Genomic DNA, 12,492 nt, shown 5'->3' with positions numbered 1-12,492 from the left:
TTAAGAGGACAAACAGTTAGGATGATGGATGAATAGGTGATTTTTTGTACTGTGTAACTGTCATATCTTTAAACACATCTTTTAACTCATAGGTAACCTTAACAAACACAAAATACAGGTTTTAAATGATAATTGTATGTTTGAAGCAAAAAGGTTATCCAGTACATAAACCACCCTTGACGTTAATAGCTAGTTCCTTTTGAGGGAGTCAGAAATCAAATTACTGTTTAGACACCTCAGTTGAACTGTGGATGTTTAGGAAATTTTAGTTCCAGTGAGTTGTCAGTATAAATCCCTGCTGTTTGAAGCTCTAGGTTAAAGATTAATCCCTCGGGAGCACTCAGTATGAACTGGAAGTGGAAGCACAACTCTTGGTCATTTGTGGCAATCATCCACAGTAGTTTTTATCCTGTCCTATTGTAGGCCTCTGGTCATGGCAATTTACTAAGAACAAAATAAACTTTAGCCAGTGGTGCCCGTCCAGCCCTGCACTATGGCTCACTACCAGTGAAAAGTAGGGCCATGCAGTTATGGGGTTATGATCATGAATTGCAACTTTAACATCTAGGTCTTTGTGATAAAGGCTCACTGAATCAGACATAACTGGAACGTGTAGAGTAAATGTGTAGTTTCACACGTACACACACACACTTCATGCAGGTTTCCAATGGCAACTCCAACTTGGATTCTAGTTCTAGCACCCAACATGCCTTCTTTTTTTAGACACAGCCCCCTGCTGAGCAAATCATAGTAGTTATGTTTCTCCACTGTTGCTATGAATATGCATTAACACAATACATATTTCATTAGAGCTTGTATTATGCTCAAGCTGCAGAAGGAAATGATTTAGCTACATGTTTATTTAGAAAGGAATTACTGTGGGCGTTGGCTATGACAAGCCAATAACCTGAACTGACTTATCACGTTACAGGTTTTACAATAGAGTAGTGCAGTTAAGTACTGCTGTTACTACTGTAACCCTCAGGTTTATACAAAGGCATAATACATTAAATGTATATATAATACTCATATACAGGATTTGTACAGTCTTTTAAGAAAGTTTATCTTACTACTTAATATACTATCAGATTGTTTTTGAATGAACGAAGAGATACATTAATAACAAAAGTGATACGTAAGGGAGTAGTTGGGGTGAATGGAGGGTGTATGACGTGCAGGACTGACAAGCTGCAGACCAATTCAGAAAACCCAACAATCCCATTTCAGGAACCCCTAGGCAACAGTGGAGAGGAAAAACTCCCTTTAGAGAAAGAAACCTCCAGTAGAACCAGGCTCATGGTGGGCGGCCATCTGCTTCAACCGGTTGGGGTGAGTGGAAAGAGAAGAGAGAAAAGAACAGCAGGCAACACAAAATAACAACAACCAGCAAAAACATTGGGCAGGTCGGTAGGACCAGTAACTAGACTCTAGAGATATACAGCTCTGAGGATACCTGCAGAGGAGTACAGAGAGAAGGAGACAGAGGGGAGGAAACACAACTACGAGAGAGAGAAGACACAAAGTTAATGACGCGCCAAAGGTAGCATTTGAATGGATAGTACCTCAGTGTATCAGACTATAGCAGCTGTATAGCAGACTAATCTATGGCAGCATAACTAAGAGATGGAGAGTCACCTGACCAACTAAAAACGTTCCTTTTTTATAAAGCCTAAAGTCTAGTCTTAGATGTGTAGAGGGTGTCTGCTTCCCGAACCTGAACTGGGAGATGGTTCCACAGGAGAGGAGTTTGATAACTATAGTCTCCACCTCCCATTTCTAGAAAACCACAAGTAGACCAACACTCTGAGTGTTTTCTCTGGGAAAATATGGAACTATGAGGTCTTTAAGATAAGATGGAGCATGATTATTAAGTGCTTTGTATATGTGAGGAAAAGGATTTTAAATTCTATTCTGGCTTTTACATCGAGCCAATGGAGAGAAGCTGTGCAGTAGGTGGAATATGATCTCTCTTGCTAATTCTTGGGACATCCTATCAATAGTGAATTACTAGTTTTTCAGCATCACTTTGAGACAGGATGCTCCAATTTTAGCAATATTGCACAGGTTGAAGAAGGCAGTTCTAGAGATTTCCTTTATGTAAGAAGTGAAGGAGATATCCTGGCTACGATAACTCTGAGATTCCTCACAGTGTTACTTAGGCCAGTGCTAAGTCATCTAGGGGAAGAATGTGATTAGATATAATGATTAGATTTTTAGGACCAAACTAAATAAGCTCTGGTTTGGGTTAGACAAAGACTGGGTTTCTATTTAAAGTGTAATGAAGGCATGTGAAGTAACACAATCATAGCCTCTCATTAACCCAGTGCTGAGTGTGCTGTGGACAAAAAAAGACACAATTTATTCATCAAAATGTTGACAAGCATGTCTTCCCACACAGAATGTCAGCTTGCCTACACTTTTACTGACACTTCAGCTGACAAAGTGAAGTAATTAATTGTTGTCACTTCAACTTCAAATGACATTTAAACCACATTCATCGTTGATTCTGACATGTCAGTGGCTTTAATCTGTTACCCGGCTCACAGTTCAGCTGCTCTCTATTGTCATCAGACATTCACGCTTTAACCTTTTACTTCACAATTACTTTTAACTTGTTTAATAAGAGTTAATCTATTGTCAGTGAATACACCTCAAGAACTTTGACTTTAACTGAAACTTAAGCTCGATTTAGATAGGATTAATATAACAGGGGGATGTGCGCAGTGCTGCTCCGTAATTTAAGCCATTGTTCCTGACACCTTTGTTAAATTACAGGATGTTACCTTTTATAGACATGAACATTCTGCAGGACAAAGCCAAAAGAGAAAGACAAAAGCCTCCAAATGGTGCGTCCTAGAGAGTTACAGTAGAGAGAGTTAAAACTTCTCCTATACTATACTTGTCTGATCATTCAAATCTTAACACACAGGCACTAAACACACTCATATGATTCAGTGAAACTTAACACTCTGAAATCTGTATTTTTTTGTGTATTTTTTCATTTTTTGTTTCTGCAGCTCTTTTGCAGTGCAGATAAAGTTAACTATGTCTACTGGAAAAATCAACCCATTCCAAACTGACAGGATTCAAAAGTCATCACATCATTCAGGTGCAAGCACTGTATGTGGTCTAATGTGTCTGAGACCACCTCAGCAAGTGCTTTGAACGGTCGGATCACAATTTGTCTTGGTGGTTATTTAACACTGTCCCCTTTGGATCTGAGCACTCAAGACACTAAATGGGGTCAGTGTTGATACTTTTGTACTGTGAGCAGTTCTCTTAATCCAAAACATGACCTTTTCCTAAATCTAACCAAATAGAGTTTGTACCTAAACCTAATGCAGTTTGCATTTGTTATTTTAAAAAATGGCAGCAAAGGTTATGCATATGATAATGGCCTCCTGAGTTGACTAGATGGAGTAATTCCCTTCTAACCCACATACATATAGTAACAGCTGAAAACGCTGAGTGATGAGGCAACTGACACTTCGACTCAGTGAGTGCCTCCATTGCCAAAAACACAAAACATTCAGGTTTAGCACGTGTTATTTTGCCTTTGTTTTCTCTTATGTAATCCTGTTTTCATTCATCTCAGACACATCAAAGTGTTACATAAAAATGAAGATGTTATGTTATTTCATCAGGGTTGGAGCAGCAGAGGCTCAGCACACATGCAGGATGCAGCAAGGCTGTCCACATAATGACCTCAGACCTGTTTCATTGTTATTTGTTGATTTCAGCTGCTCACTCTAGCGGTTTTTATTAAAAACACAAAAAACACCATAAATCTACAAGTTTCCTGCTGTCACACTGAAAATGCAGATAGTATTTGAACTTGTTTTTAGTATTCTAGTGCATTTTATGATACCTTCTTATTTTGCAGTGCTCTCTAAGCATTTGTTACAAGTTGATTATGATACAAGCGGTTTCATAATGTCTCACTTGGATTAAATCCAACTGCTCTAAAACTTGTGACCAGGTGAGCTGGGTTTGCTTATACTGATTTAGGCTTATAATTAAGAATGATTTACTAGATCCTACGGACTCTTAGTCTTACTATAGCAAGGACACAGTAAGGGTGTAGGAAAGAAAACAATCCAACATACATCTCCAAAGGACGTCACCCTGAATAGTTGCAAGCTCGTACTGCATTTGAAAATCAGCAACATGACAAAGAGCAAATCCTTCTTAGCAAACGCTTCACTTCACGTGTGGCTACTGACGCCTCCAAGTTGGTGGCCCTGCTGACGTGTGGGGACCCATTCTACTTCCCTTTAATCCCAACACTCCTACTATTTTAAATGTATGTTTTTTGAATTGCTTCTATACATTTTGTTATCATCATGAAACATGAGTACCTTCACATTTTATTTCCGTTGTCATACATTCACACTGTAAATGTCTGTCTCTATCTAACATTTACCTATAAAACCAACTCTGGAAAATTAAAGTTGAGTTTCATTGGAATACAGTGTTCCTTTGTAACTTCCATTCAATCTGTTGCAAACATACATGAGATGTGATTGGGATGGTCATGGCCCTCAGTGATGAATTGTGATAGTAGGAGGCTGATGTCCCAGCGCCAGTAGCTGTTAACCCAGAGAGCCTTGTAGCTCGTTTGGGCTTCTGTCAGGACGATGTCTCTGGTAACAGTGTGCAATTTTGATCTAGGAGCTACAGGAATTGTAGTAAATGTTGAACTGGTGGTTGCCATTATTTCTGAGGTCACAAATGGCTGCAGTCTGAGTGGTTGGCAATCTGTGGAACTGTTGGCAGCAAAGTGCAGCAGCTGCCACATATTGACATTGCACTGATTTTGGCAACACAGAAAGGGACAAGATGATGGTTTAACCACTCCCATAGAAACAAATCATTCTGGATTGGCTGATTTTATTAAGGCTGTCTTGTAAATATGAGATTTAAATGCAGTATAGGATTTAGCATGAAAGAGTGCCCCACAGCATTTGGGCAACATCCAGAGAGAATGAATTAATTTCAGTGTACATGTAATTTCTTATTTGAACAACCCCATCTTTTAATTTAGCAACTGTCATGCTTAAAATGTCCATTGTCTGCATTTTCCTATTTCCTTAAAAAATGTTTACAGTGATTTATCAGCTTTATTTGCACAGATGATTAAGTTGTTGAAAGGTTTTTAATGGATGTGTTGGATTCTGAAGCCTTCCAAACACCAGAGGTAATTCTGTGTAGAAGTTCTATAGGGGTTGTGCAAGTTTTAATAAAATGATCCTCATGCATATTTGTGCTAAACCAATAAAAAGACACATCAGCTACACTGACACACACACACAACATGACCACACTAAGTACTCCTGTTGGTCGAAAATCTAGATCTTAAATGTATTTGGTTCATGCTAGAGAGGCTGTTTGAATCCAGTCCAAACCTTCTGACACAACAGATCAACAGGCCTGCAGACATAGGACAGTATATCAAATATTAAAGGAAACCATCTGGAATGTTAGCTCTGCTCAATTTATTTAAAACTAAGAATATTGTGGGTGACAGAAACCCAGAAAAAGGCTCTTCTTCATATTTAAAAATACATTTTTTTTCAGGATGAAATCATGCTGAATCATGTGCTGACAATGTTCCTCTTTGTTAATGGGCTTGTCTAGTACTATAATAAATCAGGGGTGGATTGAGATGTGGACCAGATACCATTTTCACTGTGGAGTCAGTTGGTAGACCACAGGGTCAGCGGTTTGACTCCCAGTTCCTTATAGTCACATGGTGAGGGGTATACAACAATTCCTCCATTGAAATCAATACAGACTGTCATTATTATTATTGGTCATAAAAACATGCCAGCCAACACACACACGCACACACACACACACACACACACACACACACACACACACACACACACACGCACACAGCTCTGTTCCTTCTGTCTCACCACAGTGAGCTGACTTCATCTCTTACATATGTTCCTGTGTTTCCCACACCTGTGTCTGTACAGATGGAGCCCACTGAAAAAAACAGTCACACAAGCTTGAGGCTGTGTGACAGAGCCAGAGAAAGTGCAGATGCTGACAATGGCAACTCTGACTCAGAAATAACCTGTCACTCAGCTCACCTGAATATTCTTTCCTTGTCTCTACCAGATTACGATAACAGAGACCGTGCTGTTCCTGGTCCAGTACACATCCAAAGAGTTTGACCGCTCAGAGAAGACAGTGGCCACAGGGGACTGCTGTTACCTCAACCCGCTGGTGCGTAGGACTTTCCGCTTTCTTGGTAAGTCTCTGGCTTATGTCTATGTTGGAATTATTGCTTCTATGTTTTTAACACAGGGAAGTGGAGCCTTTTTGTGAATGGCTGTGTTTACAGACACAACAACAAAGGGACAGAGCAGACTCTACTTCATGAGGAAGATGTTGCAAATCTTTTACCAGTCTGTTGTAGCCAGTGCAATTTTCTTTGCTGCTGTCTGCTGGGGCAACAACAAACTAAACAAACTGATCAGGAAGGCTGGATCACTGGAACCCTTGGAGCAGATTGTTGAGAGGAGGATGCTTAACAGGCTGTTGAACATTATGGAGAGCAGCGCACATCCTCTCCACAGCCTGCTGGTCAAACAAAGCAGCTTTAGTTAGAGACTTCTCCAAAGGTACAGGAAGTTAATCCTGCCAACAGCCATCACCCTGTACAATGACTATAATCAGACAGTGGAGAATTCTGCTCCAACCTAACCAAACCAGCTAGTTACATATTTATTAATTCATTATATTGTATTATATGCATTTTTACATTCCTTGGTATTACACAATCATCTCAACATACAACTGCACAGAATGCTAAAAAGTTGCCTGTTTTGTTCTGTAGATTTAACTGTGTGTTGGTTTGATGTGTTTAGAAGTGTATTTATTTCCTGCGTTATTCCTATTATTGACTGAGGTATGTTTCTCATTGTAATGGCTACTGTAATCTATCTATCTATCTATCTATCTATCTATCTATCTATCTATCTATCTATCTATCTATCTATCTATCTGTCTATCTATCTGCCTCTGTCTGTCTGTCTGTCTACCTCAAAGAAACAAAGTAGGATGTGTTTCAGACAGGTTTCCCCCCACAGTCCTGAGACATGCAGGCTAAGTTCAGTTTTATTCATGACCTCATCTGCCTTTTGTGAAGCTTTCTTTGTATCTCATGATCTCACTGGATGGAATCGGCTTAGTTGTCATGGAGACTACTAACCCTGTTTCCGATTACTTCAGGAGCAGATATGCAACACAACCTGCACAAAAGCAGAGAAAATGATTAATTATTTTTATTTTACTCTTTACTTACTGTAGAAGTGATGTGTTGGCCATCAGTTCTGAAGTAGCACATAGGTGGAGGTTAACACAGCTTGGCACATTAATCAGTTGCCTCATGTCTAGAGTTTGCTGTCACGCCTCAAATGTAATCATTGCATGTCCCAGTTCAGCTCTCTATGGTCGCTGAGTTCTCAGCATGACATGGCTAAATTGACACTTGTCATCTGCTGATTTGTTCAAGCCTGATTTGTAGATTTTACTTTTAGGTGACATTTCTGTGAATGAACTCTGCCTCCAGTAGAGGAGTGCAGGTACCCACAAAGGCTTTTTTTATTCTAATGAATACATCTCATGAATGCCCACCTACACATGCACAGGTGGTATTCATTAAGTTGAAATAAGTACTTATTATGTGTAGTTAGGAGACTCTGCTGAACCAACTCTTATCTATACTGTTATTCATGGCAGTAACACACACACACACACCTCACTGTAAGTACTGTATCTGTGGTATCAGACTTAGAAAGCATGCATCTAACTATAGCATTCAAACTTGACTTACAGTATAGATTCATGTGCATAAACCTGCAGATATCAGGAGACAGCAAAACAAACGCCTTCCAAAACAAACTCACATTTTTGTACATGCTCACAGGTCTTCATATACTGTACAGTTTTTACTGGTGCAAACAGTAGAGGTGCATACAGCAAGCACATGCATGCTTTATTGCAGATAACGTAGCAAAAGCACACACACTCAGGGTCTCAGTCTGTCAAACACTTAAGTGAGAGCTGCAGATAAAGCTGCAGAAGAGGATTATTACCTAGATCCCTGAGGGGGGAATCCACTTGGTGGCCTGGCTTTACCCTCACATTTACACATCCAGCATGCCATTCACACTGCTCGTTAATGTTAACAGGCCTCTCATTTCAGGCTAAAGCTCCTTTCATCCCTAAGAGATTCACTGGAATCGGTTATCATGTATTATACATTGGTAGAGTGCTGTATCTGAATAAGTATTAGGTCTTAGTGTTAATTGATGTCAGTTTTAGAGAGTGTTGTGATTTTTTTTTGTCGTCTTTTCTCTGCAAAGCTGAACAAGTAGAAAGCCTCAGCTGCTAAGATTCCTGTGTATCTTTGTGTATTGCTGTGTTGTTTCGAGAAAGACAGCAAGAATCTCATCACCACTGGTAGAGGCTTTATTAAAGCAAATCGAATGTTGATAAATCAAGAGAAATTAGACTTTCTTCAAGATTTTTCTCTAATTATCCCACCGGTTTGATGGAATGGGACTCACGTCAGATCCATTTCTTAAGTATATGGAGTGCTGTTCCCTTCTTGGGATAATCCTTATTTTCCCATACACCTCTGTGTCAAGTTGTGTTAGGTTGTTTTTGAAACTATTCCACTTTAAATACAAGTAACAAAATGTGTTTCCTTTAAAAGGCTGCTGGTCTCATCCTTCAGTCTGGGGTAAATCTGAAAAGGTGTTTATAGATGTCCAGATTGTCTGTGCTTTAAGCAGCCTACTGCCATGGACAAGTCAAATGTGACAGATGCACAAATGGAGGAAAGGTTGAGGGAATTCATTGTGTTGCACCCAACACTAAGACAACCACTTCAGTTGGATATGTCTGAGACGTTTAGAGGAACATGGTTACACCTTAAATGCCTAAAAAAAACCAGAGTGACAGTGACACACAGTTCACCCACCCCAAGTCATATTCAGACTACTCACTGGTTAACCAGCTGGGCTGGTTGGTACAGGTTCCTTGGGTGGATTGTGAGAAAATGGGCATAAAAGTGAAACAGGTGAGAGGTGCAACACACCCCATGAGCAGGAGATTCTGTTTTGTGGTTCTTTTGGGACCTCTTTCTCTTTTTGTCACTGTTGTGTTTGGTTTGGGTTATTTTTGTCTCTCATTTTCAGTAATTTTGTGTCCTTTCAAACATTTAAGATCTTAGACCCCTTAGCCACTATAACGTCCAACCAACCATGTGCAGTATCTGAGAGATGATGGCAGTTGTCTGTTTAATGTTAGTGCAGTGAAGTGCCTCTGCCCTATAACTAAATGCTTACAGCTCACTGAAGCAAACTGTGAAAGAGGTGCAGCATTTGCTTCTCTTTACCAGCATCCGCTAATGGGACTGTGGTGAGCTGTCAGTGCCTCTTTACAACCGCATTAGAAACAGCAGTTATCCCAAATTACAAAGCACTATTTAACATACACAATCTGGAAATCCAATTACACACAATGTGCCTGCCTGTGTGTTTTATGCTGTGTTTGATCCATGGCTATTGATAACTACTTTTGGCAGGCTTGTTGGCCCAGTGAGCAAGCGCAGATGAATAAATCCAGCAGAGACTCTGCTGCGCTGTGTTGAGTGATCAGTCTCTCTTTTCTCTCTGTGAGCCTCGGAGCCAATCATCCTGAATTGTTTTGACTTACATGTTGAAGGATTTATTTGTGGGGGATCAGAGGGCATTAGTTCAAAGGTTTAAGAGTTGGAGGATGGTACAGAAATACTGTGACTGGCCTTCCCTGCAGGGCAAAAACTGCACCTGCTGGCTAAGCAACATTGGATCTGTCTGTTTCCTTTGTACATCACAGAACTGATAGGATTAGGCTGAAAAAGAAAACCCAAGGAGTTAATTGAGAATGTGGTTTATGCTTATTCTGGGCTAAACCCTTAAAAATGAGTACAGTTAGGATTTTAAAGCCATATACTGTAGTGCATGTAGTGTAATACAAAGTGATCATGACAAATGTCACATACAGGTAGGTGATAAATCAAAGTAAAGACAACATAAGGTGTCCTATGCTGTGATATTCTGCACAGCATCAACTCCTTATTCTGACAGAGGTGGGGCGCCGAGCATAAAAATGATCAGCTGCTAATTTGATCTTTCACAGTGGTTAGTCATTGTTGAAGACAGCTGACACGACACCTATAAGGCAACAACACCTCGTGATGTCAGAAGTTTTCTCTCGCTTGGTTTGACAACTTCTGTATGTAAAGTGTTTCATGTTCATGCCGATTAGAGCGAGAGACCACAGTGAAGTGAAAGGCCCACTGGCCAAGTCACAGCTAGAGTTTTCTGCCAGACCAACTTGTCCGACACAGTGACCATATCAAAAGACTAAATCATGAAACACTACCATTCTGACATTTGTCACTGGGCGTTATTAGTGTCCTTAGTGCTCCTTGTCATAGTGATGGAAAGTGCTATCTAACACAACCTAGAATGTCCTATATGCCTAATGACAGATACCAGAAGACACCAGCTCATGATTCACACAATTGTGTGGATTTAGTTCTTGCACCATTTGTGTAAACATTTGTTACGTTTGTCTTTTAATTTATTCAGGTTTTGACTTTAATTTGTCACCTGTCTGTATCCGTTGCTCAGCCCATTACCCAACTCTTTTCCAGCCTGCAGTCTTCTGTCCTCCGTAACACATGCTAATGTAACTGACTGTATTTGGGAGTGTTTAGAAAACAAGTGAGCCACAGTGATAAAAAATGGATCGAGATCTGTACTTGTCAAGGATGCATTATGTTGTGAGTTGAGTGACAAACTCACAGCGAGGATGACGCATAACATCCAAACAGATGGGAAAGCAGATGGGAAGATGAACATCTGTGTGTCGTACGTGACATCACCGCAGAGCAAGCTGAATAAACACTGCATTGGCTTTCATCGGATGATTATTCATTTTAGTCACAAGACGTATGGATGTGATACTTAGATCACTCATTTACTTTTAAACATTCCCACCACGTGCACTCAAGATTCTAGATTTAAAGATTTACACCAATAAGTGTTCGGTGGGTTATGTCACTTAAGTAATAGAGTAATACACACAACATATTTATGTCATCAGAGCTAGATTCCAACATTTCCTGGTTGTTGTCCTTAGTGCTTCTAACTGCTTACACCTGGCAAAGACCCAAACTAGACAGAGATTTGGTTTTAGCAATGACACAGACCCAAAAGGTTTGGAACCACAGGTTTAATGTGTAAGAATTCAGTGTATTGAGACTATGAGATTAGTGGATTTTGTAACATTAAGGGAAAAGTGATCAGCAAGACCAGCTGTTCAAATAAATATAACACAGTAATCCTGAGAAGTGGTGGAGTGGCGGAAAAGCTGTCGTGTTCTGCGGCTGCTTTGCACAAGCTGAATTTCATACTCGATGCTCTCTCAGCGTAGCTGCTTGCAGATGCTCATTTTTTGGCCTCTGTGCTGCTCTTTGCTAATGTCACTGCTCCATGTGAATCCTTGAATTCTTAGCCTCTTCTCTTGTATTTGGAAGTCATGTATGTTTGTTCGCTCATGTACGTTGCCAGCATTTACATCTGCTGGCGAGCAGCGCTGCATCACGTGATCCACAGCTATCTCACAGCTCTGCAGCCCCCCCCCCCTTCACTTATCGTGATGACTCACAGGGTTGTGCTGTTTGGGAAATATCAAATTTAGAACACAGCTGAGGGTCATGGCTCTCTTGCTTAAGCAGTGTGTTTTTACCTTTATGCCTTTTAAGGCTTTGCTTGCTGAATGTTAGGCTTAAGAGGTTCACGCTCAGCCCTCTCTGTCAGTGACATTATGTAAAAACGTTCACACAACATCAAATTTTAAAGAGACGTGAGGCTCCCCCTTTGGGAACACACTGGCCTGCTCAGAGTTTTAAAGTGTACCCGTATCTTCCAGAGGAAAGAAAAATGACTTTATAGTCTGTGGGTTGTTTCTCTGATTTTACATTTTAAACTTGTTATGAAACCAACAGGAGATTTTGGTCAGTTTCTCATATTTCTAAAATGGACCTCATGGAAAATAATGTCCTCTTTTCTCACACAGATCCTATTGTTACCCCTTAAATGTTCCACATTTTTTCCACATAGCAATTCAATGGAGTCCTGATGAAATTTTTTGGAATCATTGATATTGTCATTTATTTAAAATAAGAAAGCCGCAACTATGTCTTGATTAAATCTATTTTCTTTCTCTACTATTCTCACAAAAACCAAATAGGACTTTTCCTCTGTTAGCATAGGTCTGGTTAAATGTCAATATCCACATGTTGTCTACACAGCTTGAGATGAAGTGAATATCACGAAATAACATGTTCTGTTTTTTTTATAAAGCTTTGCAATAAATTCAATTTAAAAAGCAACCTAAACCTACCCTTGGTCAGTGCTA

At 40.0% G+C, this 12,492-nt stretch overlaps 1 protein-coding gene across 2 annotated transcripts in view; it reads left to right on the top strand.

Annotated features, from left to right (window-relative positions):
* The window catches only part of plppr5b (phospholipid phosphatase related 5b), a 68,586-nt gene that overhangs the window by 25,816 nt on the left and 30,278 nt on the right, over positions 1 to 12,492 (top strand). For both annotated transcript variants that reach the window (XM_026363273.1, XM_026363274.1), the window contains one exon: positions 6,130 to 6,262. In XM_026363273.1, coding sequence (XP_026219058.1) covers positions 6,130 to 6,262 — 133 coding nt within the window. The remainder of the gene's footprint in view (positions 1 to 6,129; positions 6,263 to 12,492) is intronic.

This window comes from Anabas testudineus, chromosome 2, assembly GCF_900324465.2.
Source record: "Anabas testudineus chromosome 2, fAnaTes1.2, whole genome shotgun sequence".
NCBI lineage: Eukaryota > Metazoa > Chordata > Actinopteri > Anabantiformes > Anabantidae > Anabas > Anabas testudineus.
This window is presented reverse-complemented; position numbering and strand designations above follow the sequence as displayed.